Source organism: Tilletiaria anomala (genome assembly GCF_000711695.1).
Source record: "Tilletiaria anomala UBC 951 chromosome Unknown K437scaffold_108, whole genome shotgun sequence".
In the NCBI taxonomy this organism is placed as follows: domain Eukaryota; kingdom Fungi; phylum Basidiomycota; class Exobasidiomycetes; order Georgefischeriales; family Tilletiariaceae; genus Tilletiaria; species Tilletiaria anomala.
The window spans coordinates 1-27,559 of record NW_013546914.1 but is presented as its reverse complement, the minus strand read 5'-3'; the positions used below and the strand labels follow the sequence as shown (position 1 = coordinate 27,559).

The 27,559-nt window shown below is 56.4% G+C and overlaps 12 protein-coding genes across 12 annotated transcripts; 8 read left to right on the top strand and 4 right to left on the bottom strand.

Annotated features, from left to right (window-relative positions):
- Positions 1–95: 95 nt before the first annotated feature.
- Positions 96–3,125, top strand: K437DRAFT_239679 (DUF500-domain-containing protein). Its single transcript, XM_013385489.1, has 3 exons — positions 96–554; positions 643–2,542; positions 2,636–3,125. The coding sequence occupies exons 1-3, from the start codon at positions 335–337 to the stop codon at positions 2,898–2,900; spliced, it is 2,385 nt and encodes a 794-aa protein (XP_013240943.1). The 5' UTR covers positions 96–334; the 3' UTR covers positions 2,901–3,125.
- Positions 3,126–3,127: 2 nt separating this feature from the next.
- Positions 3,128–5,108, bottom strand: K437DRAFT_259167 (Thioesterase/thiol ester dehydrase-isomerase). Its single transcript, XM_013385488.1, has 6 exons — positions 4,695–5,108; positions 4,490–4,594; positions 4,383–4,391; positions 3,682–4,301; positions 3,394–3,604; positions 3,128–3,312 (listed from the first exon to the last, which is right to left on the bottom strand). The coding sequence occupies exons 1-6, from the start codon at positions 5,028–5,030 to the stop codon at positions 3,262–3,264; spliced, it is 1,332 nt and encodes a 443-aa protein (XP_013240942.1). The 5' UTR covers positions 5,031–5,108; the 3' UTR covers positions 3,128–3,261.
- Positions 5,109–6,278: 1,170 nt separating this feature from the next.
- Positions 6,279–7,144, top strand: K437DRAFT_270371 (uncharacterized protein; the record flags this gene model as incomplete). Its single annotated transcript, XM_013385487.1, has 3 exons — positions 6,279–6,615; positions 6,656–6,705; positions 6,809–7,144. The coding sequence occupies 3 exons, from the start codon at positions 6,279–6,281 to the stop codon at positions 7,142–7,144; spliced, it is 723 nt and encodes a 240-aa protein (XP_013240941.1).
- A 126-nt stretch (positions 7,145–7,270) lies between these two features.
- Positions 7,271–7,955, top strand: K437DRAFT_259163 (uncharacterized protein). The gene is made up of 3 exons (XM_013385486.1): positions 7,271–7,394; positions 7,456–7,645; positions 7,733–7,955. The coding sequence occupies exons 1-2, from the start codon at positions 7,292–7,294 to the stop codon at positions 7,548–7,550; spliced, it is 198 nt and encodes a 65-aa protein (XP_013240940.1). The 5' UTR covers positions 7,271–7,291; the 3' UTR covers positions 7,551–7,645; positions 7,733–7,955.
- Positions 7,956–8,031: 76 nt separating this feature from the next.
- K437DRAFT_259162 (uncharacterized protein) lies at positions 8,032–9,037 on the top strand. Its single transcript, XM_013385485.1, has 2 exons — positions 8,032–8,433; positions 8,499–9,037. The coding sequence occupies exons 1-2, from the start codon at positions 8,142–8,144 to the stop codon at positions 8,843–8,845; spliced, it is 639 nt and encodes a 212-aa protein (XP_013240939.1). The 5' UTR covers positions 8,032–8,141; the 3' UTR covers positions 8,846–9,037.
- Positions 9,038–9,210: 173 nt separating this feature from the next.
- K437DRAFT_250888 (uncharacterized protein) lies at positions 9,211–10,734 on the bottom strand. Its single transcript, XM_013385484.1, has 3 exons — positions 10,515–10,734; positions 9,892–10,434; positions 9,211–9,826 (listed from the first exon to the last, which is right to left on the bottom strand). The coding sequence occupies exons 1-3, from the start codon at positions 10,670–10,672 to the stop codon at positions 9,346–9,348; spliced, it is 1,182 nt and encodes a 393-aa protein (XP_013240938.1). The 5' UTR covers positions 10,673–10,734; the 3' UTR covers positions 9,211–9,345.
- Positions 10,735–10,922: 188 nt separating this feature from the next.
- K437DRAFT_276093 (uncharacterized protein) lies at positions 10,923–15,221 on the top strand. Its single transcript, XM_013385483.1, has 4 exons — positions 10,923–12,112; positions 12,182–13,410; positions 13,486–14,043; positions 14,119–15,221. Exons 1-4 carry the CDS (start codon positions 11,169–11,171, stop codon positions 14,943–14,945), a joined length of 3,558 nt encoding a protein of 1,185 aa, XP_013240937.1. The 5' UTR covers positions 10,923–11,168; the 3' UTR covers positions 14,946–15,221.
- K437DRAFT_239670 (cleavage and polyadenylation specificity factor, 25 kDa subunit) lies at positions 15,062–16,063 on the bottom strand. The gene is made up of 4 exons (XM_013385482.1): positions 15,733–16,063; positions 15,442–15,634; positions 15,298–15,373; positions 15,062–15,221 (listed from the first exon to the last, which is right to left on the bottom strand). The coding sequence occupies exons 1-4, from the start codon at positions 15,951–15,953 to the stop codon at positions 15,085–15,087; spliced, it is 627 nt and encodes a 208-aa protein (XP_013240936.1). The 5' UTR covers positions 15,954–16,063; the 3' UTR covers positions 15,062–15,084.
- Positions 16,064–16,248: 185 nt separating this feature from the next.
- On the top strand, positions 16,249–17,178 carry K437DRAFT_276091 (uncharacterized protein). Its single transcript, XM_013385481.1, has 3 exons — positions 16,249–16,446; positions 16,531–16,869; positions 16,940–17,178. The coding sequence occupies exons 1-3, from the start codon at positions 16,321–16,323 to the stop codon at positions 17,111–17,113; spliced, it is 639 nt and encodes a 212-aa protein (XP_013240935.1). The 5' UTR covers positions 16,249–16,320; the 3' UTR covers positions 17,114–17,178.
- Positions 17,172–21,842, bottom strand: K437DRAFT_276090 (RIC1-domain-containing protein). The gene is made up of 3 exons (XM_013385480.1): positions 21,111–21,842; positions 18,488–21,040; positions 17,172–18,420 (listed from the first exon to the last, which is right to left on the bottom strand). Exons 1-3 carry the CDS (start codon positions 21,561–21,563, stop codon positions 17,263–17,265), a joined length of 4,164 nt encoding a protein of 1,387 aa, XP_013240934.1. The 5' UTR covers positions 21,564–21,842; the 3' UTR covers positions 17,172–17,262.
- A 595-nt stretch (positions 21,843–22,437) lies between these two features.
- K437DRAFT_270364 (uncharacterized protein) lies at positions 22,438–24,219 on the top strand (the record flags this gene model as incomplete). The annotated part of the gene is made up of 1 exon (XM_013385479.1): positions 22,438–24,219. One exon carries the CDS (start codon positions 22,438–22,440, stop codon positions 24,217–24,219), a length of 1,782 nt encoding a protein of 593 aa, XP_013240933.1.
- Positions 24,220–24,933: 714 nt separating this feature from the next.
- On the top strand, positions 24,934–27,559 carry K437DRAFT_13899 (uncharacterized protein; the record flags this gene model as incomplete). Its single annotated transcript, XM_013385476.1, has 1 exon — positions 24,934–27,559. A coding segment is annotated over exon 1 (2,544 nt), but the record flags the coding sequence as incomplete, so codon positions are not given.

The following is a 27,559-nucleotide window of genomic DNA, read 5'->3' as shown; positions in this document are numbered from 1 at the left end:
GTCGATGACGTAATAGGTGTCGTCCGAGCAGCGCCCCTTCGACTCGACGACATATATCCTCTGACAGACCGCGAGCACACCCCTGGGGAGCAGCCCGGACACATGCAGCGGACAAAGCCTGCTGCGGCGTCGACAGCGAGGCGAGGCGTTTCATCGTGTATGGTCGCACCTCCTTTCGCCGTTTAGGCTCTGTGCACACAAGCAACGGCCCAGCCAGCCAGCACACACGCACGGCGTCACCACCCGTCTGCCGGACGCCTCTGTCGGTCAGAGCAAGCCTGCCTGCCTACCTGATTTCCTCCCTGCTTGCCTGATTTTCTGAATACCTTCCAAGATGGGGAACCCATTCCCAGTGTCACTGTCGCAAGAATGTCGCAAGGCGGAAAAGATTCTCACCGATTTCATTGACCCTGTCACTGGTCTTGACGCCGTCGTCCCCCTAAGCGTGCTGCGCAAGGCCCAGGGGTTCGCCATCTTTAGCGTCTTTCGAATTGGCGCCCTCCTCAGCGCCCGTGCGGGTAGTGGCGTCGTCCTCGCCAAGGCTGAGGATGGAGGTACGTGTGGATCTTCCGGGATCTGGTTTGGCTGATTCCCGATTTACTCACACCTCTCCCAAATCCTCTCTCCTCCCCTCCCTCGCAGAGTGGTCACCGCCCGCCGCTGTCGGCCTCGGCGGCCTCGGTGGCGGCTTCAACGCCGGAGCTGAGGTGACTGACTTTCTCATAGTACTCAACTCCCGCGCTGCTGTGCGCTCGTTCATGGCGACCGGCTCGCTGCAGCTCGGCGGCAACCTATCTCTCGCCGTGGGGCCGCTCGGCCGCTCGGCCGAGGCATCTGGCTCTCTCTCTACCTCTGGCGGCGCGGCGGCTATGTTTAGCTACTCGAAGAGCAAGGGCCTTTATGGCGGCGTCATCCTCGAGGGGACCATCCTCGTTGACCGCGCAGACGCCAATGCCAAGGCCTACGGCAGACGCAGCATCACCAGCAAGCTCATCCTCAGCGGCACCGTCACCGTCCCCGAGTTTGCTCGCCCCCTGCTCAGCACCATCGAGCGCCTCATGCGCAACGGGGGAGCTGTCGGCGCAGGCATGCATGGCGACTTTCGCAACATGGGAATCGGTGCTGCAGAGGACGCCGTCGCTGGCGCGGCCGACGGAGCGCTTTACGACAATTTTAGCCGCCCTGTGTGCAGTGGCGTTGGCAGGCGCTCACGTCCTGCACGTGAGAACGGAGACAGCAGCGGCAATGCCAACCGGACCGAGGAATATAATGATGACGACGGTGGTCGCGTTTACCACGAGGAGGAGGGGGACTTCGGCGAGCGCGATTCGTACGACACCCCCTCCCGTCCCGTCACGATGGCCCGGCAGTGGTCGAACAGTGACCGGCAGCAAAAGAATGAGAACGAGACGCGTAACGTTGGAGCGTACGTTTTCGGCAGGGGCTCCGCTGCCCAGGACCAGAACGACCCTTTCGCTGACAACGCCGCGTCGACCAGCATTGGCAGGCGCATGAGCCCGAGCGTGTCGCGCAGCTACAACAACAGCGGAAGAAGCAGCAGGCAGCGCGCCGGCTCGCGCGCGGCGAGCGACTATGCTTGCGCAGACGCCGCCGCCGCTAATGATCCCGTCTGCCCGCCGTCTACGTCAGCTGCGTCATCTTCGTCGGCCGGCAGCAGACCAAAGCACCATCGCAAGGGGAGCAGCTTCAGCTTCCCATCCTTCCGCAGTGGTGGTGGCAACAGCGGAACAAAGAACTTGCGCACGACACCCACACCACCGTTGGCAAATTTCCAGTACGACTACGACGCGGACCGACAAGACGCAGATGTTCGCAGTCGCAATGCTGTTATGAACGTCAACACGGCGCACACAGCAGCTTCTTTCCCAGTGCAGTTCAACAACGGCAGCAGCTTCAGCAGTGGCGAAGAAGACGAGCAGTACTTCACGTCGTCGAGCCAGTACCACCACCACCACCAGCAACAGTCAGATGCGCACAAGCCGCTTGGTGCTTTGAGTTCCTCCTCCTCATCCTCCACGACGGAGCACTACAGCTGGGAAGAAAGCGATGGTGGGCGCGATCGTGAGCGCTACTTCGACGCCTTCGATCGCGAACTGCAGCAGCCCAAGTCAGCGAATGCTTGCTCGGGATATAACACCAGTGGCGGTGGTGTCGCCGACAAAAGGGCTACACCGACGCTTTGTTTGAACGGGGGCAGCGGCAGTGGGGGAGGGCGTGGTGATACGCGTGCGAGCCCCATCGCTAGCCGCAGCGCTAACAACACGTCACGCAGCAGCTTCAGGACTAGCAGTCGTGCGGATAGCCGCAGCGAAACGCCGATATGGGCGCGCAACTTGCATTTCGACGATCGCGTCAACGCCGGTGGGTATGCGAGGGGCTTAGCGGCTGCGCGGGGTCGAGATCGAGAAGAGGAGAGGGACGAAGAAAATGACCCGTTTTACCGCACGTACTATGAGGCGCGGCAGGAGGGTATGCGCAGGGACTTGGCGGGTGCAGGCGTGCGGACGAAGATTCAAAGCTAGTGAGTGTACATGTGTATCTCTCTTGGGGTTTACGGACGTCAGCTGATCAAGCCATCTCATTACTCTCCCCTTCCTTGCTTGCACCTTCACAGCGATCCGCCGCCGGCTGGCAAGCCTGTGCGTGCACCCTTACCCTCTGATCTCTCGGAGGGCCAACCAACGCCGGTTCCATTTCCGCAGAACGAATACGTCATCGCACAGTTCGATTTTGGCGGCGCCGAACGCGGAGACCTCACGTTCAAGCGCGGCGATGTGATCGAGGTCCTGCGCCGCACGGCCAGCCGCGAAGACTGGTGGGACGGCAAGTGCCGAGGCCGACTTGGCAGCTTCCCCGCCAACTACACCGAAGATCTGTGATGCCCCGCCTGGTGGTTAGGCTTGAGGCTGGATCCCTCTTCCGCCTGGACGAGCAGATACACTACCTTCATTCCTGCTACTGTTCTCTCTCCCCATTTTTCTCAATTATCGAAACAACACTCGCACTTCACTTCGCACGCCTCTGTATATCTGCACTCTGTTATGTATGTTCTGCTTCTTGCTTGTTGGTCTCACACGCGACGAACCCGCCCCACCGCATGCATCAGCTACATTGCAAAGCGCGCACCTCTAGCATACATTGATAGAAAGATACGATTATCTTGATCGTAATCGGCGCTGAGGTGCGGCGATAATGGTGGTCCTTGCACGAGAAAAATGTATATCATCGCAGCATTCTTCCTTAGAGATTATGGGGTGCATCGAAGCGTTTGCGCAAGAGGCCTTCTTGCGCCTGGAAGATCGGATGGAGAGGTTCAGCACTCGAATCGTGCCATGTCGCACCGCCCTGGAAACGTTCCACATCGCGACGCACCACAACAGCGACCAGCGTCCCGTCGCGCCTATACAGGCGCCCGAGGACGACACCACGCCCGTTGGACACGGCCTGAACCTGCATCACGTACAGCACCCAGTCGTGTACGTCAAAGTCGTGGTAGAACCACATCGAGTGGTCCAGCGAGGCCATCATCTTGATCTTGCTGCCCACATTGAGCGCCTTGGGCACGGCGGAGAGCAGGTAGAAGCTTATAAAGCGGGGGCGGGGAGAGGCATGAGCGACGGTGGCAAGCCATACTCAAAACTAAGGCGAGTGGCCACTTACTCGCTCGCATACGCCAACGCATGCTTCTGCGCATCCGCACCGCCACGCATCGGCTCCCGCGTGCGCATCCAGAACGCCTGATGATCTCCGGGCGTTGGCAGGCCCCGCTCGTCATACATTCCGGGGAGCGCGTCACGGATCTCAACGGCGGAGCTGCGGCGGTCGTTGATCCAGGCCTGCAGAATGCGCACCGTCGCGTCCGACAGCTTGCTCCCCGCGCGCGCGAGCACGCGTGTGTAGCGCTCCTCATTGCATGGCGAGTCTTCCGGCGAGCGCAGCGTGCTGACGAAAGAGCTCCACGACTGCTCACTCATCGTCGGCGGCCGGGTCATAGACGTCCCTGCTTCCTCGATAATGCTGCCAATCGCGCGAGTAGGGCCTCCGTTAGGTTTCGATGGGCTGCCAGAGCTGCTGCTGTCCGCCTGGAACTTCGGCGAGAGCGGGATGGCGAACGTTGGCTGCTCCGGCTCGGGAATCTGGTAGGACGAGATCAGGATGAAGATTGTCTTGCCGCGCTGGCTCGCCGTGGTCGAGCGCGTGACGTACGAGCCGCCGTCACGGACGCGTTTGACGGTATAGATGATCGGGATTGTTTCATCGCCGGCGAGAAGGAAGTAGCACTGAATGGACACAGTGAGAAAAAGAGGGGACTTGAGTGATGCGTGCCCGTGCGTTCGCAAAGGCAAAGAAGGGACACTCACGTGCATCGACTTCGAAGGGAGGCACGTACAAAAGTGTCATCGGGAGTTAGCAAAGGTTATGCGCTGGAGCTTGACGAGGGATTTCGTTCGCTTTCAAAGATGCTCACGTGCAGCACAGGGCCCTCTCGGACCGTGTTTCTGGCAGCCGACAAAGCCTGAGCGATGACTTGTCCGCCGAACACGCCTCGTGCCCTGCTCGGCGTCCAGAGCGACTGGCGGAAGCACATGAAGTTGGGACCAGCGTCAGATACGTACACTTGCAGAGATCAAAGGGAGGGATGCAGCACTTTATGTGGCACGAATTTCACTAACGACGCTTTTGTACAGATCGACGTCGACCTCCTCGACGGCAAGCGCGTCTGCGATGTGCTGGCGCGTGTTGACACCCCACTCGAACGCCTCCGGGCCCTTGTCTATCTCTCCTACGCCCCCTTTTCTGCCACTGCCGGCGGCGGTGACCTCAGTGGAAGCGGGAGATGCAGTATCTGTGCCTAAGCTGTGGGTGCTGGCATCCTCAGCCTGCGAAAGAGGGTCTTGGCCCTGCTCGCTGGCGAGCGTGCGCGACAAGGAGCGCCGAGTGGAGCTCATGCCATCGCTACTGCAGCTGCAGTGTCGACCCGAGTGGTTGGCTGTCGACTTTTTGGTCATGGTAAGATGGTGATGCGTGGGGCAGGTTCTCGGTCTGCTCTGCTCTGCGCTGCTCGGACGTGCTCTTCAGCACTGCTGGGTGCTAAGGGCGAAGGAGGTACGATGGATGGCTCCCGGTTATCAATATGGATGATCCATTCACTCATTTTAGAGGTCTATCCACCCCGGCCGAGAAGTGTTCCCCTCGGCTTCCGGCATCTTTCTGTGTGCCGGAAGCTCCGTCACGTGCTGCCACCGTCTCGCCGTCTCATCCGGGCGATTAGTAGAATGACATCAAAAGTGGGCTGAGTGCGGGGGAGAGGAGGGTGCGAGCCGAGCTGGGGAGGGGACATGACGACAATGTGGATGCGAAGGAGGATAGGGAAAGGGACGAGGTGTTCATATAGGTACAACTTGACGCAGCAGGACATCGAGTGTTCAACCGTGAGCCGCTGTTTGCCTTCCAACGATTGCGGATGCCCGCGGAGAGAGCCATCGGCAATGATCGCCATCGCCACCACTACTTCTGCGGGCGCCCATGACACCGAGACGGATGCATGAGCCGATATAGCATCTCATCTCATGCAAACATTCCCTACAACGAAGACCCCTGGATCTAAACTTCTTTTTACCCTTTTCCGCTCCACTTTGCCATCAAGCCGCGGTGGTCACTGCACTTCGACAACAATATCTACTCATACACACCCAGCAAAGACAACTCCACAAGCCCTCTGGCAAGGGCGTCAGGGCGCCGTCAAGGGCGCACACCCAGGAAAGAGCATTACGTGTGACGTTCTCAAGGAGATGACACCCCGCCTGGCAGCTGGGCTGCTCAAGGCCGGGCGGGCTCAGGGGCGGTGACGTGGTGCGAGCATGCAATGCGTCAAGTGAAATGTTTGCACCGCATACTCTTGTCCACGCTCTTGCTGAACGTGGTATCTCCATGACACTTTCTCCCTTGCTTGCAAGCTCATCTCGATTGTCTGCAACTTCATCTTCTCAATCGTCTACCTCGCCTGCCAAGCGGCGGGATTGATCACCGCGTGCTCGAGCCCACATTATACACTAAAGGAGCTCCCTCACGCGTTGAAACTGATGCGGCCAAAGCTCATTGTGACCTACTCGCGCTTCCACAACGCTTTCGATGCCGTCCTGCCCGAGCTGATGTGAAGCGGCTAGCTCGTACGGCCCCAGCTCGCGCTGACAGACGGCGAACCGGCTAATAAGGTGCGCCGGAGGCTGCTCGGCAATAGCCTCTGGGCACTTGAGATGAACGTCGACGAGAGCGTTGACCGCCTGCTCGCAATGCTCGAACGCGAAGGCGTACCCAGCGTCGAGCCGCCCCTCAGCATCATGGACGCGCCCAACTGCTACTTCTTCTCTTTGAGCACCGTTGGTATGTCCAAGGCGGTCATGTCGACGCAGACTAACGCGTATGAACAGACCCACGCGCTGTTCTCCGCGCCTGGCTTCACTTCCTTCAGCGAGAGGAACTGGCCACCGGACATGTCCTTCCCGCCGGAGGTGACGCCCCTTAAGCCTGGCGAGCTTGCCATGCTGACCCTGTCCTTCTTCCACATGGACGGGGACGGCATGGGGGGCCTCTGTGGGTGCAAGGCTCACAACGCCGAGAGACACCTCATCAGCATTTGACATCGGCGTCCTCCTCCGCATCATTGACCGTGAAAAGCTCTGCGTGCGTTCGACCCTAGCGCCCCTTCAGCCGCTGCATCCACCCTGAGAACTTTAGCTGTCGAGCCCACTTGGCTCATCTTCTCCCTTTTTCGTTCTGCTTCTAGCGAGGAATGGCGGTGTCGCCAATGCTCCTGTCGCTCGTGTGCTCGCCTAACCTGCACAAGAGACCTACTCACTCGGTCAACCGCTTTCTCACCGGTGATGCTCCCCTCGGGCCTGACTTGCACAACGAGGCGAAGATCGTGTTCGGCTGCCCCTTCAGGCAGGTGTGGGGTGCGTCCGAGGCGACAGGGGCCGTGATGCACGCCGCTCCGTTCGGCCTGGATAAGGGCGGCCAGCTCTTTCCCGGAAGTTCTGGTAAACCCGTCGTCGGAGTTGGGTTCCACATCGTAAATGCCGGTGGGGACACGCGCGAGCGCACCAACCTCCCGCCTGGCTAGAAGGGCGAGATCTGGGCCTGCAGCGGCATCGCCACACCCAGCTACCTGTCCAATGCCAAGATCAACTCGAGGGCTTTGAGCGAATCATGCTAGCGGAGCTTGCGCACTCACTGCGCCCACTGGCAGAGATTGGCTACGTTCGCTCGGATGGGCGGGCACATGCTCGTCATAAAGCGCCTTAAGGAGCTCATCAAGGTCCACAGCCTCCAGGTTACCCCTGCCGGAGTCGAGGACAGTCAACCGACCTGGTGTGAGTGATCTTTGCCTTGCCTTTATTCCCATCTTGAAAGTTGATGTGTCAACCTGAATAGACATGCGCATCTATCCCCTGCCTCCCGTTTCTCCCGTTCTACAGTCTCATGCGTACATCGTCAAGCGCCTTCACGCCTTCACGCCAGACAAATAGCTCGCCAACTTCATTCAGGCACATATCGCCACGGTCACTGTGCACTACAAGCACATCTGTGGTGGCTTGCACTTCCGAGAGAGAATTCCGAATGGGTGAGTGCAGTCCTCGCATGCATGCCCCCCTTGCTGCCTGTTTCCATTTCCATATGGCTGAAGATGTTTCCACCTCGCACATTTAAGGACCCTCGGGCAAGGTTCTCAGATGCGAGCTACTGGGGATTGCGAAAGAGAATGATGGCGGTGGCGGGGAGGCCAAAGCGAATCTGTAGCTGGGAAGCCGTGGAAACGAACTAAATATATATGCAATCTCTTAAGTATAAGTGCTTGGTCCAAACTACCAAGAGCGATCTTGACAACCCCAGCACATGTGTACACCTATGTAGAAGCCGCTTGAACTTTCCGGCATTACCTATTGATGGAGTTGCCGGAGATGGTCTTTATGTAGCCTTTGCTTCTGTTTCGTGTGCTATTTGGGGATTCTAACACTCGCCTGGCGTTGTAGCATGCGACTTCGCCTTTCCCACTGACAGCGGAGAGTTCAAGCCAGGGAACGCTGGGACAAAGAACGCTGTTCACCAAAGTTCGCAAAATGGCCTTCCCCAGCGCACGCCGCGTGAGCACATCGCAATCCGCGCTTTCACCCGCTACCACCCGGCGGCTGATGAAAGAATGGCAAAGCATCCTGGAGAGCAACTTCAACAGCAGCAGGTCTAAAACATCTGAGCGAAGAGATGCTGCGCTTCCTCGAAGAACCATTTCGGCCTCGCGTCCGAGCAGTGCGCAAGAAGACTTGTTGGAGCTCAGACCGTGGGATGCAGACGGCGAGGACCTGTACGAATGGTACGCACGGATACGAGGCCCGAATAGTGGAAGCTACTCTGGTGAGCACGTTCTTGCTTATGAATTTATCTGATAATTTGATCTGACGGATGAGCTTAACACGCAGGCGGCGAATTCGATCTGTCCATCCAAATACCTCCGTCATATCCCACCAAGCCGCCGAAGATGTGGTTCAGAACTCGCATCTGGCACCCGAATGTGCATTTCAAAACCGGAGAGATCTGTCTCGATCTTCTCTCGTCGCAGTGGTCACCAGCATGGACGCTCTCGTCTCTCTGCACGGCCATAATCGCGCTGCTTGACTCACCCGAGCCTAGCTCGCCGCTCAATGTTGACGCGGCCAATGTCCTGCGCGCAGAGGACGAGGTCGCGTACAGATCTATGTGCAAGATGTACACGCGCCTCTTCGCTTCTCCAGTGGCACAGGTGGAGGCAAGGAAGGGAGAGCGGTAGCCGATGTACATATCCTTTTCCCTTCCCACCTGCCAGAAAGGAGCATATTCCACATGTTTCTAAAGTCTCATGGAGGCCACCTTGCCAGCTGAGGCACCACCATGGCCGATCGTGTGAGAGGGCCGGCCCCAATTTCTATGGTTCTGCTGCTCATCCGATATGTATTCGAACGGTGTAGCGTGAAGGGGCCCATTAGCCAAGGCGAAAGGAAGCACACTTGAGCGTTCGCTTTCGCGCGACGAACTGTAGAAATCACGGGAAGCCGCATCTCAAGAGTGCGGATTCCTTCGTTTGTCCGTGCACAGACGTCCTTGCAACCCTGTTTCAGCCGAAGGAAGTAAAGAGCCAAGCACCTCTGTGATAGTAAATGAACAATGCGATGCGATGGATCTATTGTACTAGTTACGCCTCTTGACAACGGATTATTTCTCTGTGGCCTCTGGCTGCTTGTTCTCTGCTGGCGCCATCTGATGCGCCTCCTCCATCACGACAGCGACAGACTAGAATGCTTTTGAGTCCTCAGCTGCTGTGCGAGTCTCTGTTGCACCTCCGGTATGCTGAGCCACGCCTGTGTCGCGTTCCGCCTGATTCCCACTCGGATTCAATTCTGCCACCTGCTCGGCACTGCTTGAGCCCGACTTGGCTGGAGTCTCATTCTGTGCTGGCTCAGCGCTTGTTGAGCTATTTGCTGCGGAGCCTGGCACCTCCGGATCCCCCGCCGCAGCGATTTCAGTAACACCCTCTTCTTCCTGGAAGACGTCATTCTTCAGAATCTCGTCTGCAAGAGCTTTAAGCCGCTCTTCGGAGTTAACCACTGACGATGCTGCAGATGCAAGCGTGTCGCTCGGCGCTGATGGTTCCACTGGTGCTGATTCTGTTGAGGATGAGCTGCGAGTCTCTGCCTTGTCAGTGACGGCACCTGAAGTGTAAGGCTGTAATGCCTCTCGTAGCATTCTTGTGCCAACTCCAATCTCATGATATCTGCCAAGGACGAAAAACGTAGGTCAGCATCGCACGTCGCTTGGTGAAAAATCCTTGTTACACACCGGAAAAGCTGCGCCTTCATGCCGACGCCTGGCACGGCCCATATGCGCAAGAACTGCAGCCACCGATTCACCGTCTCGTCATTGGCGTCGTAGAGCTTGATGGCCCTCTTGTGTGTCTTTCTCCAAAAGTTCTCTTGGCACTTCTTATGCACGAACGGCGATTTGGGCACGGTCCACAAACGCGTGCGCGTCGGCAGACGCGCCACGTTCGATGCGGAAATGTCGAGCGCAAAGGCCGCGTGGCGCGCAAAATTGCAGAAGAAGTCGAGGGAGGCAAGGGATGGTCCATACGCCTGCAACGAGAGAGTCGCCACGTGTACGCCGTGTGTGGGAGCGCGGGAAGGTGCGACTGTGAACACTTTGGGCGGCGTCGGCGGGACCACCAGGCTCTTATTCCCCTTTCCCGCCGGCGCTGCCTCGTCTGGGATTCTAAGATAGGTAGGCTGGGTGGAAGAGATGGCGACGCCTTGCGGGGGCGCCGTTGCGGCTGCCGAGAGTGGCTGGACAGCTGGCGGCCGAGCGTCCTGTGCGGCCGAAGTGGACCTTAGAAGATGAGATGGAAGGAAAAGTTCAGGGAGGCCCTTCAGAGGTGTATTTGGTCGGGACAAGCACCGGCCACTCACGATAAACCTCTTTGACAACGCCATGTGGCCGCACATGACGAGCACGCAGGATTGGTCGTCAAGCGGCTAGAGCTAGCGATGCTGCTCGCACCACCGCCACCGCCATGCGACAAGCGTTTCGCAGCTGCAGAGGCGACACTCCTGAGTCCAGCCTTCATGTTGTGCACGTTTTACGTCTGCGATTGCTCTTGTGTTCTACTGACAATGGCCCGAGTTGCAAGCCAGTAACGAGAAGAAGGTCAAGAAGCGAAAAGGTGCAAGACAAGAACTTCGATGGCAAGAAGTTAGTGCATGTGGGAAAATTGGTCACGTGCTCATTTAAGCTACGGTCAAAAGCTATTCGATCAAAGCGCATATGTGCGAGTAGGTGACCTGGCACGCTTCGATGACAATGGCCATGGTCCGATGGGCAGATAACTTGGTTCGAACGACGTAGCAGCTGGTAGAGGCTGACAACATCCGCTGCGTACGCCTCTGAAGTGCCGTTTCGCAATCAGCTCGTGGTGCTCGCAGCGAGTCGGATGCTCGCTGGTGTTGGATTGATCGCGTCGCCAACTTTTGCGGTTTGTGACGCGACATCGGCACAATAGATATACGCCAAAAGCAAAGCACACCAGCTCACACATAGGTCTGGCGCAACCTTTCCTTTGTTGCATGCACCTAGAAGACTCTCGGGAGAGCCAGCTGTCATCCGTGCAGCCTTGGTCGATCCGCAGTGCAGCTCGGTTACCAGCATATTCTCATTCCATTGGCGACCGAGCCCTTCGAGCCAATATCATGTCGCGTCGATCAGCACGCACACGCACTTCAACAGGAGCCACTACATCTCCGGCACGCTCATCACCACCGATGGATGTTTTAGTACAGGCGAATGGTGCGTCGCAAAGCGTTGCTGCCAGTACCAATGCGGCTGGTGATGAAAATGGTCAAGGCGGGACTGGAGCTGAAGTGGAGACGCGAGTGGGAAGCAAGCGCAAACGCCCGTCGAGTCCGGAAACAAGAACGTCGGCAGGAGCTGATCCAGGGACAGCGGAAACAGCGGTGGTAAAGTCAGCAGCAACAGCAGCATCGCCCACAACACGCCGCGGTCCTGTCTGTCCACAAGTCCCCGCCAGTCCCGCATCCACTGCAAGCATGACTGCTGCGACAGCAGCTGCATTCGGCGCTGCAGCCGCAGCAGCAGCCGCTGAGAAATTGAAGGGCAGCGCAAATGTACGGGTGCAATTACAACCTCCAATGTTCTCGCCTGGACATGTTCCCGGCCCTGCAGCAACTTCAGTAGCAATGACTGTCGTTCCATCAAGCCAAGAGCTCACCGGCGAAGAGGAGTCTGTGCCCAGCCTGCAGGCACTGGACGCGTGTAAACCAAATAAGTTGCTGCGAAACTATGCGCTCTCAAAAGAACTGGATGCAAGGGAAGGGAGAGTCAAAGATAAAGACGAAGACGGAGATGCGTCTCTCTTGGCTGATGGTGGCGATGCGACCCCCCATGCCAAGCACGTACCACAGGCGCTCGTCATTAAAAGTCAGCCGCATGATAAGGATGACCTGCTGCTCAGAAGTGAGGACGCTTGGAAGCTCAAGGTAGTCTTTGAAAAGTGAGTTGAATATCTGATTTACTTCGCAAGGCATTCGACTGACTTTTGAGCACGCTGGTATGGCCACAGGCTCGAACGCGAGCTCCGCACTGACGTGCTGCACATGCACATACCCGGCACACTCGAAGAGCCAGATCATGAGCATGAGCACGAACAGGAGCACGATAGCGAAGACCAAATGGAGCATGACACTGAGGCGGGTGATGACGGCGCCTCTGCTTCCGCGTCCCCCACGGGGCGCGCTTCCCGAGGGCGTGGGCGATGGGGCCGCCGGGGCAAGCGCGGCTCACGCTGGACCACACGCAAGCAGCATGTCAAATCCCGGATACAGCAACAGTCGCACCCCGAGCAGCCGGGGCACCAAGAGTCTCAGGACGCGTCCGAGGCTCAGGCGGAAGGCGATGAGCAGGACGAGCGCGCCCGCAATGGGACAGATGCCATTGATCCATTGCCAGTGCCTCGCTTCGAGCTAGGCCTGCCTTTCAGCAGCATTGAGGAAGCCCTCAGTAGGGCTGTCAATGCGGCCGAGCCGGGCACAAGACTGTCCGACCTCAACGATGCATCGCGGGCCGCAGCGGCGCAAATCCGGCATGACCAGAGTAGCGCGAAGCTCGCACGTGCCGCAAAGAGTTCCGCTAAAATGGACGTGGCGCTTACATTAGAGGCATTCCAGCAGCGTCGAAAGGAGGACGAGCAGGAGCAACGGCGTGCGAGCTCACTCAGCGTCCTTTGCGTGCTCGATTCTTTCATCCATCAACTTGGCCGGCGCTATCGCACTACAGAGCCGCGCCCATTCGCAGGCAGAGAGGGGGAGGAAACTATTGTCGCTCTGGAAACGCCAGGGATGGCAGTTGTGCCCCAAATGACACCGGCGAGCGATATCAAAATTGAACCAGGCATAGTCGGCCAACTTTCGAAGAGAGAGAAGGATGTGGAAGATCTGCTCCTTTCGCTTGCCAAGGAAGATGCCCTTAGTAGAGCAAAACATGAATCGACGCACGCCGACGAAAACCCCAAAACAAGAAATACGCCTCGGTATGCGCAATACGCACTGCACATGCGTCTAACGGGTGGGGATTACTTCACCAATGCACGCTTCCTGGAAGAAGAGGATGCACTTGCGCTTGAAACGGGCGAAGCGGATCTTGTACACGTGCAGCCGACCAGTCTGGGCAGCAAGAGCAACGGCAGGAGCGTCCCGACACTGGGTGAGCGCGTGCTTCGGAATGCCAGCTTGCGCCCCCCCGTGCCGTCTGCGGACGAGATCCGCGCGAGGAGAGAGCAGAGGGTCGTCGGTCGTGAGTCTGCCCTGCGGATCCCTGTGATCTTTGCTTCTGCGGATGTTGACAGCCTTCTGGATTTTTATGCTTCAGCCACGCACCTCTACTATGGGCCATGCGCTTCCTTTGCGCCCTCATACGACACGACGAATGCGACGCTCAGCTTTGGTGGGAGCATTACCGCCCGTCTTGCTAAGAAGGATCCGCGCACGCTCGAGCTTGGCCGGAAATGGGTCCGGCCAAACCCTCAAGATCTCTTGAATCAGTTTGAAGAGCTGGAGGACGATGGGGACGAGGCGAGCGAAGAACAGGAGGTGCAAGGGGATGTTCGAATGGGTAAAGAGCCAGCACCCATAGCGGCCGGGGTAGGCCTGCCACTCCCACCACCGCCACCGCCAAATGAGCTGTCTAGCGACGCGGTGGAGAAGCTGGGGGACATCTTTGATCCGGACGCTTTGCGAGCTGCTTATGCGCAAGCGGTTTTCCAGCAAAGAGTGGAGGAGAAGCTGCGGGCCAATATGGCTCTCATCGGCAAACTGCAGGAAATGCAATGGGAGCGATTGCGCGCTCACGAAAAAGAGTTCTGGCGAGATCCGCTTCTGAGAAATACAGAGCAATACTTGCAAGCGGATGGAAGGGAGTCAGCGTTAGGTGAGTGATGTTTCGTTTTTTCCTCTTTCAATTTCATGAACAACTGTGTCTAAACAGCTACTTCGTTTTCGATAGCACACGACCTGCTCGAGTCCCTCGCGGAGCTGCTTGGAATGCGACCACACACGCTGGGCAAGGGCAAAGCGCGCAATGCTCTCCCCAAACGCAAGACATTCGCAGCCGCAGTCCATTCGAATGCGATCGATCCTGCGTTGCTTGACGACAATGTCGACTCTGGCTATTGGGGTACCATGGCATCGGCGACGCACCGCAAAATGCCACGGGTGATCAAGGATCAGGAAACTGCGCGACAAGCTGAGTCTTCAGAAGCACATTACCGTCACAAGTACGCAGTGCGAGCTGCCGGCGTTCGACCGAGCAGTAAGGGTTTGCTCACTGAAGTCGCTGCGGCGCGCAACTACGTGGGTAAGACGGTTGAGGAAGATATGCCCCTCCCCCCGATTCCGAGAGCTGCATCCCAAGTCCAGAGCACGGTACCGAGCCAAGGCACAGCAAGACCGAATCCGCACCCGCAGCAGCAAGACAAAGGCATGCCTGGTCCGACAGGCTCTGCGTATCGTGGACCGCCTTACAACAGCACTTCGATGGGGATACGCGGCCCGCCGGCAGGAGGCGTATCAATGAATGGCCGTGTTCTGCCAGGCACCTCACCAGGCGTACACACGCCCATGAGTGGCCATGTGCGCCCATCGCTGCAAGTCGGTACCCCACACTATCTGCTACAGCACGGGCCGTACAACGGCCCATCCCAAGGCATGAACCCTTTTGCAGGTGCTCTATCCAACCCTCATCCGAGCTACGTAGGCCCGACACTACCTAATCTGCCAAATGGTGCGCTCCGACAACAGTCTTACTATGGTATGGCCCACGCTCGTCGCTAATCGCCATCGACTCTGAGGCATCAAAATTTTCTCCACTTGCACTGCCTTATTTGTCAGGAAAAGATTCAATAAGACAGACTTTTGACGGCGCACAGTTTACGAAGATGCGAATGCTGAGAATGCAAATACATTAGACTCGTCACGCATACACGAAATTGTACCGCGACAGCAGGTGCGGTATCGCAGCCAATTGAGGACCGTATCGCTGTGAGTTATCATATAGCTCGAAAAGCGGGACGGCGAGCAGCTTCATGTTCTTTGGCACTGCCAGAATTTCTGCGGATAAGAGAGTGCGACCGTCAGCCCCTGACAATATATTGTAAGACAAAAAAATGAAGCCAAGCATACGCACTTGTCGGCGGCATATTGATCAGATACAATCGCTTGCATTCTTTCGGTTTCGTGATGTGTGCAGGGATGTACGGGTACTAATATGAGCGAATGCAATTCAGTCAGCCCAGACGTCTGACCAGCCACATTTCCCGGCCCCGCTTACCATGAAAGTCTCGAAAGCTGGCCGCCACCATTGAGCCAAGCAGTCCCCGACTTCCCAATCGCCGCCTGCACCGCCCATGGGACCGGCTGGGCCGAATGAGGCAGGATCACTGGCAACTGGCGCCAAACGCGCGTCCAGTCGCTCCTTGATGCCTTCCGTCTCGTCTTCACCTGGGCGAAGATAGTCGCCGGGACTGTGTGCGATGCAAGGGAGCAAGAAAGCAAGCGAGGTGTTGATTCTTCAGTCGACGTTCTTGCACACCACACACAAGACTAGAAAAGTTCGACATACAGCTTGAAGAACGCGTTGGCGATCTGCAGCATCAATACATGCGGATGCCCATGCTCGTGAACGACCAGCACGCCTTCCACCGTCCGTCGCATACCGAAATCCTCATAATTGTTCTGCAGGCGCTGGAGACGAGCCGCTACTGATGGGTCCTCTTCTGGTTGCGCTTCTTTGGTTGTGAATGTGAAGGACGAGAGCGGCTGGAGGATGATCGTGGAAGCCATATTGAACGTGATCCTTCGGAGGTGACTTGAAAACTCGGCTTCTAAAAAGACACACAGCTTGCTGTCAGGAGATGCCCAGGCGGAGCTGTTCTCCCAATTGAGGGAGGTTATGCAACTGAGATGGTAGATGCTACCAAAGAGGACGTCGGCGCTACCATCATCCGCATTGACAGCATCACACTCAGCGAAGGAAACCTCTCGGCCGGGCGGAACTGCCAGAAATCTTCAGCATAGGTCGAAAGTACAAATCAAGGCCCTCAATTTCTAATCGATCGCAACAGCACCCTGCCCCCGGATCCTAGCCAACTTTACAGGAGCAAGACGCCTGCGTGCTTTTCCCAGAGCAGGATAAGAAGGTCTGCCAAAGATGTCGCGAGGCGGCCGAGGCGGCTTCCGGGGTGGGCCCCGCGGGATGGGCGGAGGTGCCCCCATGGGCGACATTTCGTTCAAGGAACTCATGGAGATTACGAAGGGCAGCGGCGAGCTATATCCTGTGAGCATTGGACACAGGGAAAGCCTTTGAATGTGGGAAGCAACGCTAATTGACTTTTGATCAACTCTCCCGCCAACTCTCCAGCGAATTGAAATGAATTTTGGATTGGTTGAGCCCACCCGAAGAGAACGCCGCAACGCGAAGGCTCAGCTAGAGTTTCTACGAAATCAGCGCTTCTCTCCGTACTGGCCCTCCATCGAAGCCCCTCCATCTGCAGGAAGCACGCATCGCGCTCCTGGAACTGGGAAAGCACCAAGCGCGAGAGCAGTTACGAGTATGAAGGAAATTCACTTGCAGAAGGAAGTGTTTCCGCAGGGCATCTGGCAGGCTTTCATGGAAGGAGAAACCAAACGTGTTGCTCGAGCTGAGCGGCAAGTCAAAAGGCAGAAGCAGGAGATCGATTGGTCCCAATTTGAAAAGAAGGTGGGTCGTCATCGGTCTACAATCCTTCGATATTTGTTAGTGCTATTCTGACAGCTTCGTTCTCCTTCAGGCTGTCGAGGGTGAACCGGTGGATCAAGCTGAAATATCGGAACCAGAGGAGGTGGACGAGTACGAAGACGAGCAGGACGATGACTACAACCAGAACTACTTCGACAATGGAGAGGATGAACGCGACGACCTCGGCGATGACATGGGCGGAGGTGATGATGGGGTCTACGAGTGAGGGGTCAACGGCGACCCAGCCTACATGTTCCTATCAGCACACATGAGCATGCAACACTACGCATTACTGTATTTCTATTCAAGATTCGGCGAGCGCGCCAAATAGCATAGCCATTTGGAGAGTCAGCAGTGAAGATCGTTGTACATGTCCTATTCGATGACAAATTCTTCGACGGTTCGCGTGGGCGAAGCGGATGTGACGGGGTGGGGACTATTTGAACGACCTGGCCCCATGTTGGGGCTGAGTAAGCTTCTGACTTGCTGTGGGCTGACAAGGCGGTCTGAGCTCCGCAGACCCACCCGCGACAGCGACATGCCGAAACCGGAGACAGGGCTGTTCGTGCTCGGATTTTCATTGCTGCTCTGAACAATGGGCACAGAGACGCGGCGCTGCACACTGATGCGCTTGCTCTTTGACGGTGAGCCTTTCAAATGTGAGTCAGCGGCTGAAGGGTGCAAAAGCACCGTATCGCCAAACAGCGAGTTCTCCCGTGGTGAGCCATAGTCAAGCACGGTCTGGCCGTCATCCGGCTCTTCCTCTTCCTCTAGCGTCGGGTCAAGTGCGTTTGGCGCTGAGGTGCTGCGTTGAAGGAGAGGCGCTGGATCAATCACGATGCTCGGCGATCCCATCCGGCTCGACGTTGCCGCCCTAGGTGTCACGCCTTCGATGCAGTGCTCATTGTCCATATTTAGCGTGGATGTCGTCACGTCTGCAGATGTGCCTTCTAGAAGTCCCGCCTGGACGATGGCATTCCGGACCATATCGCCGGTGTCGTCCACACTGCGAAGGAAGCGAAGAAGATCCTTGCACAAGGCCCATTTCTTTTTTGAAGCCGCACGTCGCAGAAGCCGGACTGTCATTACTGTGCTCTCTTCGACGCTCTCCAAGCTGTGCAGGACGAGGAGGTACGATGCAGCGACCCTGAGCTCATCCCGCTCAAGACATTTTTCGAAAAGGTCGGTGGGATTGCCGGCATAGGAGAAGAGATAGCCCCACCGTGTGAGCTCCGTCTTTCTCGCACAGTTCACCACGACGCGCAAGGCATCGTCAAAGTGATCGAGGAAGTCAATAACCAGAGGCAATAGTCGCTTGGCGTTCTCGTCCGTGCCGCGATTACCATCCGTCCCTGCTGGTAGCGATTTGAGACCTTCAGCATCCGCTTCATCCTCAAGCACATCGTGCAAAAGGATCTCCATGGCATGTGCGAAATAGACAAGTTGAGAGTAATGCGACGCGAAGGCCACGGCATGCCGCACGTGCCGCTTTTTTAGTAGGTTTCGAAGCACTTGTTGCAGGAAGAGATGTGTCTGTCGCCAAGGGAGGGGGCTAATCAGCCGCGTGTTTGAAATTGGCATGTCGCAAAGCTGTACTCACATTTGTGCTACTTCGAAAGATGACGAAGTCGAGCGTCTTCCGAAGCGACATATCAGGGTCAACACCGATGATGATACCCTTCTCCATCAGCACACATAGCGGATAAAAGTCCAGCCCGAGCGTCACGCTTTCCTCAATCGTTTTATAGCCGTCGTGTTGCCCTTCATCTTCAGCGTCTGAAGGCCCCTCCGAGTCGTCCATTTCAGAATTGCTGATTGCTATACGCCGGGGTTGATCTAGTGCAAGCGCATTAAGCCACACCTTCACTGAATTGCCGTCGTATCCCCAAAGTGAATTTTCCAGTCCCCCGATTCCCTTCAGATGCGTCCAGTAAAACTCTATCTGATCTGCAAGAACTTGCATGTCGTACGCCACCTCCTCCTCATCCTGCCCCAGTCGCCGCGGGCGGAGCAAGATGAGTTTTCCGTCAATGAGAAATATGATCGCTGCCACGGTCAAGTCGTCGATCGGGTCGCCGAACTCTTGCTGCGAGGGTGGCACCATCCAGCTCATACCGCGCACTCGGCTCGGCTCCCCAACGACACCGTCAAACGTGATGCTTCCGCAGAGCTTCAAGCGGATGCTATCCGTCGTCGTGGTGATAAGGTAGTGGTAGAAAGTATTGTCCGCAGTGTAAACCAGCAAACTATCCTCGAACAGAGAAGTCAACAACACCGGGCTGCTGACCCTTTCGAGATGTAGCAGCTGCGAGTTTTCCAGCTCCAGATCGCGCGAGTACATGCGGATCTGGTACTCATCACCAAAGTCGCATGCAGCAAGAAGCACATGGTGGAACCATTGCATCCCACCTCGAATGGCAAAGGACTGCTCTTGTTGGAGCTTGGTGTATGTCTTCCATCTCCCAGAAACGGTGCTGTAGTGCGCCAGACCTCGCCTTCCAGCGACGGCAATAAGCTTGCCGTCGCTACTGATGCAGGCATAGCGGATCGGCCAATTGCTGGCAATGTATGCTTGGGGTATCTTGATATGATGCCAGATGTCGCTCTCCGGATTGATTATGCTGACATCAGGCTGGTCCGATCCGCGGTAAACGAGCAGGCTGTCATCGAGCTGGACGAAGGCATATCGTGTATTGTCCGGTGAGTGCTGACCTGCGATGGTCGATTTGGCAAACGGAAGTACGAAGAGCTGGTTGTCCGGGTCAAATGCACGGTCTTCCTTTTTCCGCGCAAGAAAGTAGAGTTCAGTATTGCCGAGACCCCAGAAGAGACGCTTGGCGCCAAAGAGGAATGTGTCCATAAACTTTTTATGCATGCCTGTCCAGCTTTCTCGCAGACTGCATCCCATCAACTTGCCGTAGGTGCTCCACACTGCCCAACCGTTCTCCCACGCAACTGCAAGCGCATGTCCATCGCTGGTCCAGCTGAGGCTCGTCACGGGTCCCGTAGTCAGGTAGGATGCTGTTGACTTGTAAGATTGACGTAAAGACAGAATATGTGTCTGAAGCGGCACTCGATCCGGACTGCGATAAGAGTAGATGGCGACTGTGCCGTCTTGCAAGCCAATTGCTATCAGACTGAAACGTGCATTGACAGCGGACTGCACTGCTCGTTTCTCTTCCGGTACCTCGGCGTCCAGCGCGGGCTGCTTGCCCTTGATGTCCAGCTTACCAGCTTTGAGATCCGAAAAGCTGGTTTGCCGCTGCTTGGAGCTCTCTTCGGGGCCCGCAACACTGACACCCGAAGCTCGCCGGCGCAGCTGCAAGCGCTGAAGGCCGTGAAAGCTGCGTCCTTCCCAAAAGCCCGAAGAACAGTTGGCATCGACATCCAGGTGCGCGGCATGGGCTCGACCATCGGAGGTGATCCACACAAACAGGTCCATCGCGCGCGAATGTTCTATTTGCCGGACGTATACTTCTTGCGGGTGTGTCGCCTCCTGTAGGCCGGGCGGATCTGTGTCTTCGTCTGCGGCGGGTACGGATGTCGAAGTTGAGGCGGACGCTGAGCTAGAGCCGTTCAGAGATGCGTTGGACTCGCGCGAGACTGCCGATAGCTGGATCCAGTCAAGCCGGCTGATGAGAGATGTTCGCGTTGCTGGTTGAGCTTGCCGCTCCGCTTCCTCGATGGAAGCTCGTGATTTCCCAGCTGCCAGTGCTTGTCGCTTCGCAGCACCCGAGATAGAGCTCGGTGCATCAGGCCACGGTATCGCCTGCACCGCAGGTGGATTAAGGGTGGCGACGATGAGTTGCGATTCAGTAGGCGCGCAACACCCTAATCCTGCGTCAATCTTGAGCGCCATACTAAATCGCAACTCGCACATCTCCGCATTGGAACTGCCCGAATTTCCTGCGCCATTTTCCATCCCGTTGAGGTTGCCGCGGCCACGGGTACCTGCAGGAGAACCATCCCCATACTTCACGCTTGCGTGTTCCCCAGGAGAAAGATGGAAGACGGCTTGCAACGCTGCAGGCGTAGGTGTGAACAGCTCGTTTGACGTGGCGGATTTCGCCCCAGTACCCGATGGAGGCACGTAGGAAAAAATGGCTGGAGTAAGGAAGGAAACATTGTAGAGGAGCAGGAACGACTTTGACGTCTGCAAGTGTATTTTAAACTTCAACGTGTTTTCGGGAGTCAATGGGTATCCTGGCTGATGAGGCCCTTACCTCGATCACCAAGCCGAGCCCATTTGGCCGCCATTGCACCTTGACGTTCTCTCCATATTCGTCAACGCTCTTTCGTGTACGCCGCAGGGCTGCAATAACCTGTGATGGACGCGTGCTCCACACCGCGATCGTGTACGGACTTAGGCTGATCCAATGCGCTCCGTTTCGCGAGCGCGCAACATCCACCAGCTCCTCTTGATCTTCTGGCCCGCCTCCATCTTGTGCACAATTTTGGAATGACCGCCCGAACGACGCGGAAGGTCCCGCTGATGATGGACCAGCTCCATTTGGAACTTCTAGAGGAAACCCCGAAGTCGTAGCTGCCGTCGGGGGGCCGTTCGCCTGGGCTAAGACTTGAGCTGCCGCTGCTTCCTCCTCAGTTGCTGGCGGCAGCTGATGCAAGCCTGCCGGCGAAAGATGCAGCCGCCGTGCCGAGAAAACTGGCCAGTACATGTTGAACTGAACGTCTCCTGGTGTCTTTTGTCAAGAATGCATGCCAATCGTCTCGATGATCAAGGTTGAGTAGTAATCAGGAAGAGTGAAGATGAGGCGCTGTCGTTCTCCAAAACGCAAGGACAGCCAGCAGCCCAGCACCGGTGACGTCGGTGGCGTGCACAGTGCATCCGGCGCGCTTCTTGATAGATAATGCACGCTCAGTAAAGACCACACTTTCCCTGCGAGCCACTTGCCGCGCCCAAGATGCATGCACGTACGCGGATGCTTCACCACAGACTATCTCGATACTTCCTCCGATGGACGAGATGGACGATGGACGATGATCCTGATCGTCTCGCTGTCTTGTGTGCCTCGGTCCACAAGCAATAGAGACGATGGAACCCTACTTTGTTATGGATCTACTAGCGGAACCCTAATTTCTGGACATCCCCCCGGGAACCGTCCCCTTCGTCCGTCTGCCATCGCACGCACAAGTGGTAACGCGAGCCTTGTTTTTGGGCCACGTCCTTTTCATGCTTTCTTCAAAGGCCATCCCACCTTGCGGATACATCGACCATATCTGGTCAATGTTGGGAGCAAACGTTGCTCTTGATCATCACACCCCTTTTCCGCTGCCGTTACACGTGCTGCTTGTGAGCTTGTCTTGAAGGGCATACTCCTCTAGCGGCCTCACCAGGAGAAGAACACGATGGCAGAGTTTGTTGGTAGCGTGTTCATCTCCCGTGCTCCCATCTCATCCTCGTCTCTCACCTCGCCCCCTCATCAGCTCCCTCAAGGACAGATGTTATTCTCCAGCTTGTACGATCCTGATCTCAATTCTCAAGCTATCTCAAGCGGAGCGTCAAACAACCCTGATACCCACTCGGACAGAATGGGACCTACTTTACCTGCGCAGGTCGAGATGGAGAGCCCTTTAGCAGGGCCAAGCTCAAGGCCTTTCTCAAATTTTCAAACATCATCATCCCAAGGTCCACAACATCTGCAGCAGCAGCAGCATCGCGTAGTATTTCAGCCGAGTGCTGTGTCAGGCGCGCCTTCGGCTTTGGGCTTTGGCTTTGGCATTGGGTCTTCACTAGGCGGGAACAATGAGCTCCGCACAGTCTTTCAAGCGACTCCGTCCGGCGCTAAAAATACAGTCGGGTTCGGCTCGGGACTTGGTGGGGCGGTTGGCAGCCCTCCTTACTCTTTTGCCAACAGGCAAACAGCCACAAAGTCACAAGGACCGTTTTGGGCCTCACGCAGCTCGCAAGTGCAAGCGGCTGCTGCCGACAGTCATCCAAAGCGAAGAAAGAGTATCAGCTCAGATGAGAGTGATGATGACGGAGACGCAAGCATTTCATCGCCGGGAAAGCGAAGACTGGGAGTTGCAGCAGGAAATGGCAGCCAACTACACAGGCTTCTTTCGAATTCACAGCAAAGCGACGCGAGACAGCTGGTCCCGAAGAAAATGCGCACAGGCTTTGCTGCCAGTCCATCCTTGCTTGACGATCTCCGCCAGTCGCTTCCAACCCAGGCGCCAATCCCCTCCCAGCCTGAGCAAGATGACGACTTTCTACTTGCCTGTACGTTGAAATCTTCAGCTGTGGCAAGCAGCGAGTTGCAACCATCGCGCCGTTGTGCCGCGGCGAAACGCCCCGCCAGCGCTGTCGCAAAGGACGCTTTGGCAAGGACAGCAGCCAAGTGCGAGCTTGATGTCGGCGAGATGCTCTCCTGGATGGACAGGCCATCGCTCCTCTCTCTGCTACAGCGGCTCCTGGATGAATCGCATGACCGCGACGCGGTCCGAGAGCAGATTATCCATTTGCTTCCCAATCCGACGCTGGAGATTGCCAATGCTGCATTAGACGAGGCAGAGAAAGGAGTGCACACAGCTATGCCAGGAAATGTGCCCAACCTGCGACCAGAATATGTTTGGAGTCGAATCCGGAGCCCCATCGCTGAATTTGCGAAGACGGCGCTCCGGTACCTGCCCTTTTTCGGCGTCGAAAGCAAACCTGTGCACGGATATGATCATTCATCCTCTCCGTCTCCATTACCAGCCCCAACCCATCCCGCCACTTCTTTTGCCTTCCTTCACACCGTCACCTCTCGCGCTCTTTCGCTTGAAGCAATGCTTCCGCCCGTACCCTCGTCCTTTCTTACTTTCCCGGAGTCATCATCGCTCGACACATCTTGCGGAGCAACCACTTACACGGATATCAATATCTTCTCATCGGCATCTGGCGAAAAGTCTTTCGCGTCGTACATTCCAACGCCCCTGCGCAGTCCTGCAAGCCCCGACGCCATCTTTACGCTCCTTATGCCGGCACTTCTGAATGCCTGGCAGGCATTCGGGGTGTACATTTCACACGCAGCAAATGAGCAAGGGCGCATATTTAGCCAGGAGCACCTCACCTCTTGGTTCGAGGCGCTCAGTTCACTTTCAATTGCTACCCCGCAAGGTGGTGACGGTACGCAGGGCGAAGGGAAGGTGGAGGTTCGGTTTATTCGCCAGGCGGCTGGACACCTCGGTCAAAGGCTGTATGCAGACTGCGGGTGGATGCTGGGCAAGCATCGTGCCGCAGCTGAGCACTCCGGTCAGCACCACCAGCAGCCCTCGACGCGAAAGAGGAGAGGGAGCTTCATGGATGAAGGCGAGCACGAAGAGCTGTGATGTACCGATTCGTTTTTGGACAATATGGCATGCTTGCGCGCATTTTACACTTTGCATCATCCTGTTAGACTAGCTGCATCATAATTCACATTTACAATTAACATGTGCCTCTCCTGGGCGGGTATATTCGCCATCGCCCTGCGACACGATACCTCTGAGCGGACGCTTTCAAACTTATGGCCTAAGCCAAGCGACCACACCTACCCTCACCTGGATCTACCACAGAAGAACTCGATAGCTGACTCTCCCTGGGTTGCGCCAAAATGCACGTTCCATAGTATTCAGTCAGATCTCGCTCCTATCCTCAGATGAATTAAGGACCCACCCTGGGAAACGGAGATTTTGAACCACTGGATGGCCCGAGAAGCTAGTTAGGGAAGAACGCTCACGAGGGATAGCTTGTGGTAGCGCACGGCATACTGCAATGCCAGGGAAACCGCGGCAGCGACAGATATTTAGTGCAGGGCGCCGAGCCTTGCATACAAAGCAGAGACGAAGAGTGCAGTAGGAAGAGAAGGATGAGCAGCAGGATTAGTATTCCGATGGGACCTTACGAAACCTAAGAGGCAAGGCTCATGCCGATTTCCGGGCACGACGTACGAATCCGGGGCGTGTGATGTGTTTAAACCCGGAATCCCACAGAGCTGGTCATAATAAAATCGCTGGGAATTAACTTCCCCAGACTGAGACCAAGTGACGATGGACTTGCTGCAAATCGGCCTTACTACACCAAGACATCATCTTGCAGCCTACGAAGCGTACGGATGCCGCATACGACTTTAGACCTCATCGACGTATGGCGCCCTGTACGAGCGAAGCAGCAGCTCTTACTCACAGCCAACGCGACCACAACGCGAACGAAACTTCAGGGATCGAGGCGACACCCATGCCTCGTAAGCGCACCCTCAAGGCCGTCGAGCCGGGCGCGCATCCTCACTCGGCTGCATCGATTCTCGAAAAGAGCAGTAGAGAAAGCCTCGAGGCAGCTTCGGAGATAGCCAATTTTTTCATAGAAAAGGGAGAAGAGATCGTCGTCAAAGTCGGTGACGAACTGAGCCCTGCGACTGGCCGGTCCGCCGAACCCGCTGTGGACCCTTCAGAAGAAGCCGAGTCCTTACCAACGACTTCGCCGAAGGGTAAAGGCAAGACGAAGGGTAAAGGTCGTAAGAGAAAGCTTCAAACAGAGGACTTGAGAAAAGAAGAGGCCGCAGCCAGTTGCGCAGAATCACAAGATCCGAGCGCGACTTTAGATGCACTAGCGACAGCGAAGGACCTTGTCGTCAAAGGCAAATCAACCTTGAAGGATAGCTTGTCGTCCGTTCTTGCTTCTTCACAAAACCAGCAAATTTTTGCAGTAGCCAGCTCCTCCTCGGACTCCGTTGCGTCAACTTCGACTCTGGCTTTTGACGCAGCAAGCGTGTTCAAGCGAAGCACATCCCATTTCCGCCTTCCCCATTGGCTTCAACGTCAGCCAGACGTAATTAGGCAGCCAAATTCTGTCTCATACGAACGACCCGCAAGCGCAAGCCCCCTTTCGAAACGTCTGTCATCTACGTCGTTATTGGGCGGCAAGAGCGAAACCTTACCGATAGAGCAACGCCAGAGCAACAAAGTCCCAGCGCGGTCGCGGGGGTGGATTTCGAGCATCGGTAACCCTTTCAAACGTGTCAAGTTCTCCACAATGCCTTTGAATGCTGTACCACGTGTTTCATCGACGTCCGTAATGTCTAAGAGCGTGGATCAAAGCTCAAGCGAGTCCCAACTTAAGAACGAGGCAGAAGCAACTGCGTCGCTCTGCCAAGATCCAAATGCTTTGGAGGCCGAGCACAAAGCGTACCGCGGCGAACAAGATGCAGGACAAGGCTCGGCGGAGGAAATGGTTTCATTATACCCTTTACTGCCGAATTTTAACGGCAATGCACTGCAACGGGAACAAAGCGCGTTGAAGATATTTGGCAGCGGCAGTGATATTGACCAACTTGCACCGCAGGCGACACCAACTCGGCGGAGCGATCGGAAGGGCAAACGCATAGACCAGGCTCAAACAGATGTCGACGGCTCAAAGGAAGCGATTTTCTCGTCTTCGTCAGAGCAAGTCAATGCGGATCCAATTCTGGATCGCAGCGTCGGCACTGAAGACACTCGTTTCAGGGGCGAGACAACAACCCAAGGCCAAGGGAGCCCCATATCTGCTTCAGAACCAAACAACAAGCCATCTCACAAGCCTCCTCGCCCACCGAACGATCCTTCCGTACTTGCGCATCATGACAAACCGGTGAGAACACTCAGAACGCGTGCAGCGCGTATGGCGGTTGAAAAGGCGGTGCAACAAGGTAGCTCCCAGTACAGCCAGAGTTCGGAGACGGAGTGGGAATCAGATGCATTACAGCCTTTGGATGCATCGCAGGCGCAGCCAGAAGGAGATCTTGCTCAATGTGCGGGCGGGGTAGTTGATGCGGATGCGGAAACAGAAACAGAAACGAAAGCGGAGGTGGATCGAGAGCAGCACCCGGACGCACTCAGCGCAGACGAGTCGGTCAGGATGATCAGACTGTTGGATGGCGCGCAAAGCGCAGCTTTGAAATCCAGCCCATCCGCACAAGTGCGGCATACCGGCCACGCCGAAGTGATGGATTTTGCATTGCAAGGCGGGGCACAAACTGCACGGGAAACTTTTGTCCAGCTAGGCGATCATGTCCAGAGCCAGGTCAAAACGCAACTGGAAGAAGCACAGACAGCCGAAGCACCTGCATCTGATTCCGAACTACTTGATACGACAAGACTAGGGTCAATGGGTATCTCGGCTACACCTCCCGAGCCTACCAAAGGCGGCCGCGCTCTGCTCAGCGTCGACTCCGCACCAGATGCGGTAGTAGATAGAGAAGGGGCCCTCTCGCGTGAAGAGTCAATACGTCTCATTGCGTTGCTCGACGGTACATCGAAGCTTGCCAAGGAGCTACCAGAAGGCGATTTGCAATTTGGTGGGCGTCAAGAGCCAGCGGTCCGGGACGACGAGAACGAGGACGAGGATGAAGACGAGGACGAGGATGAAGACGAGGACGAGGATGAAGACGAGGACGAGGATGAAGACGAGGACGAGGATGAAGACGAGGACGAGGACGAGGATGAAGACGAGGACGAAGATGGGCAGATTCTCATTTCCGGCCTGGGTGTCCATACCCATGCTCCTGTTGAGCTCTCAAACGAGATGAACCAGCAGTATGATGTGGCCGATGGTGACCTTGAGGATGTTGGCGAACCGGTCGACAGGGACCAGTTCGGGGTCGATTTTTCTCATGCGAGCGACGAAGACCACGAGTGTGATGGCGACGAGGACAAG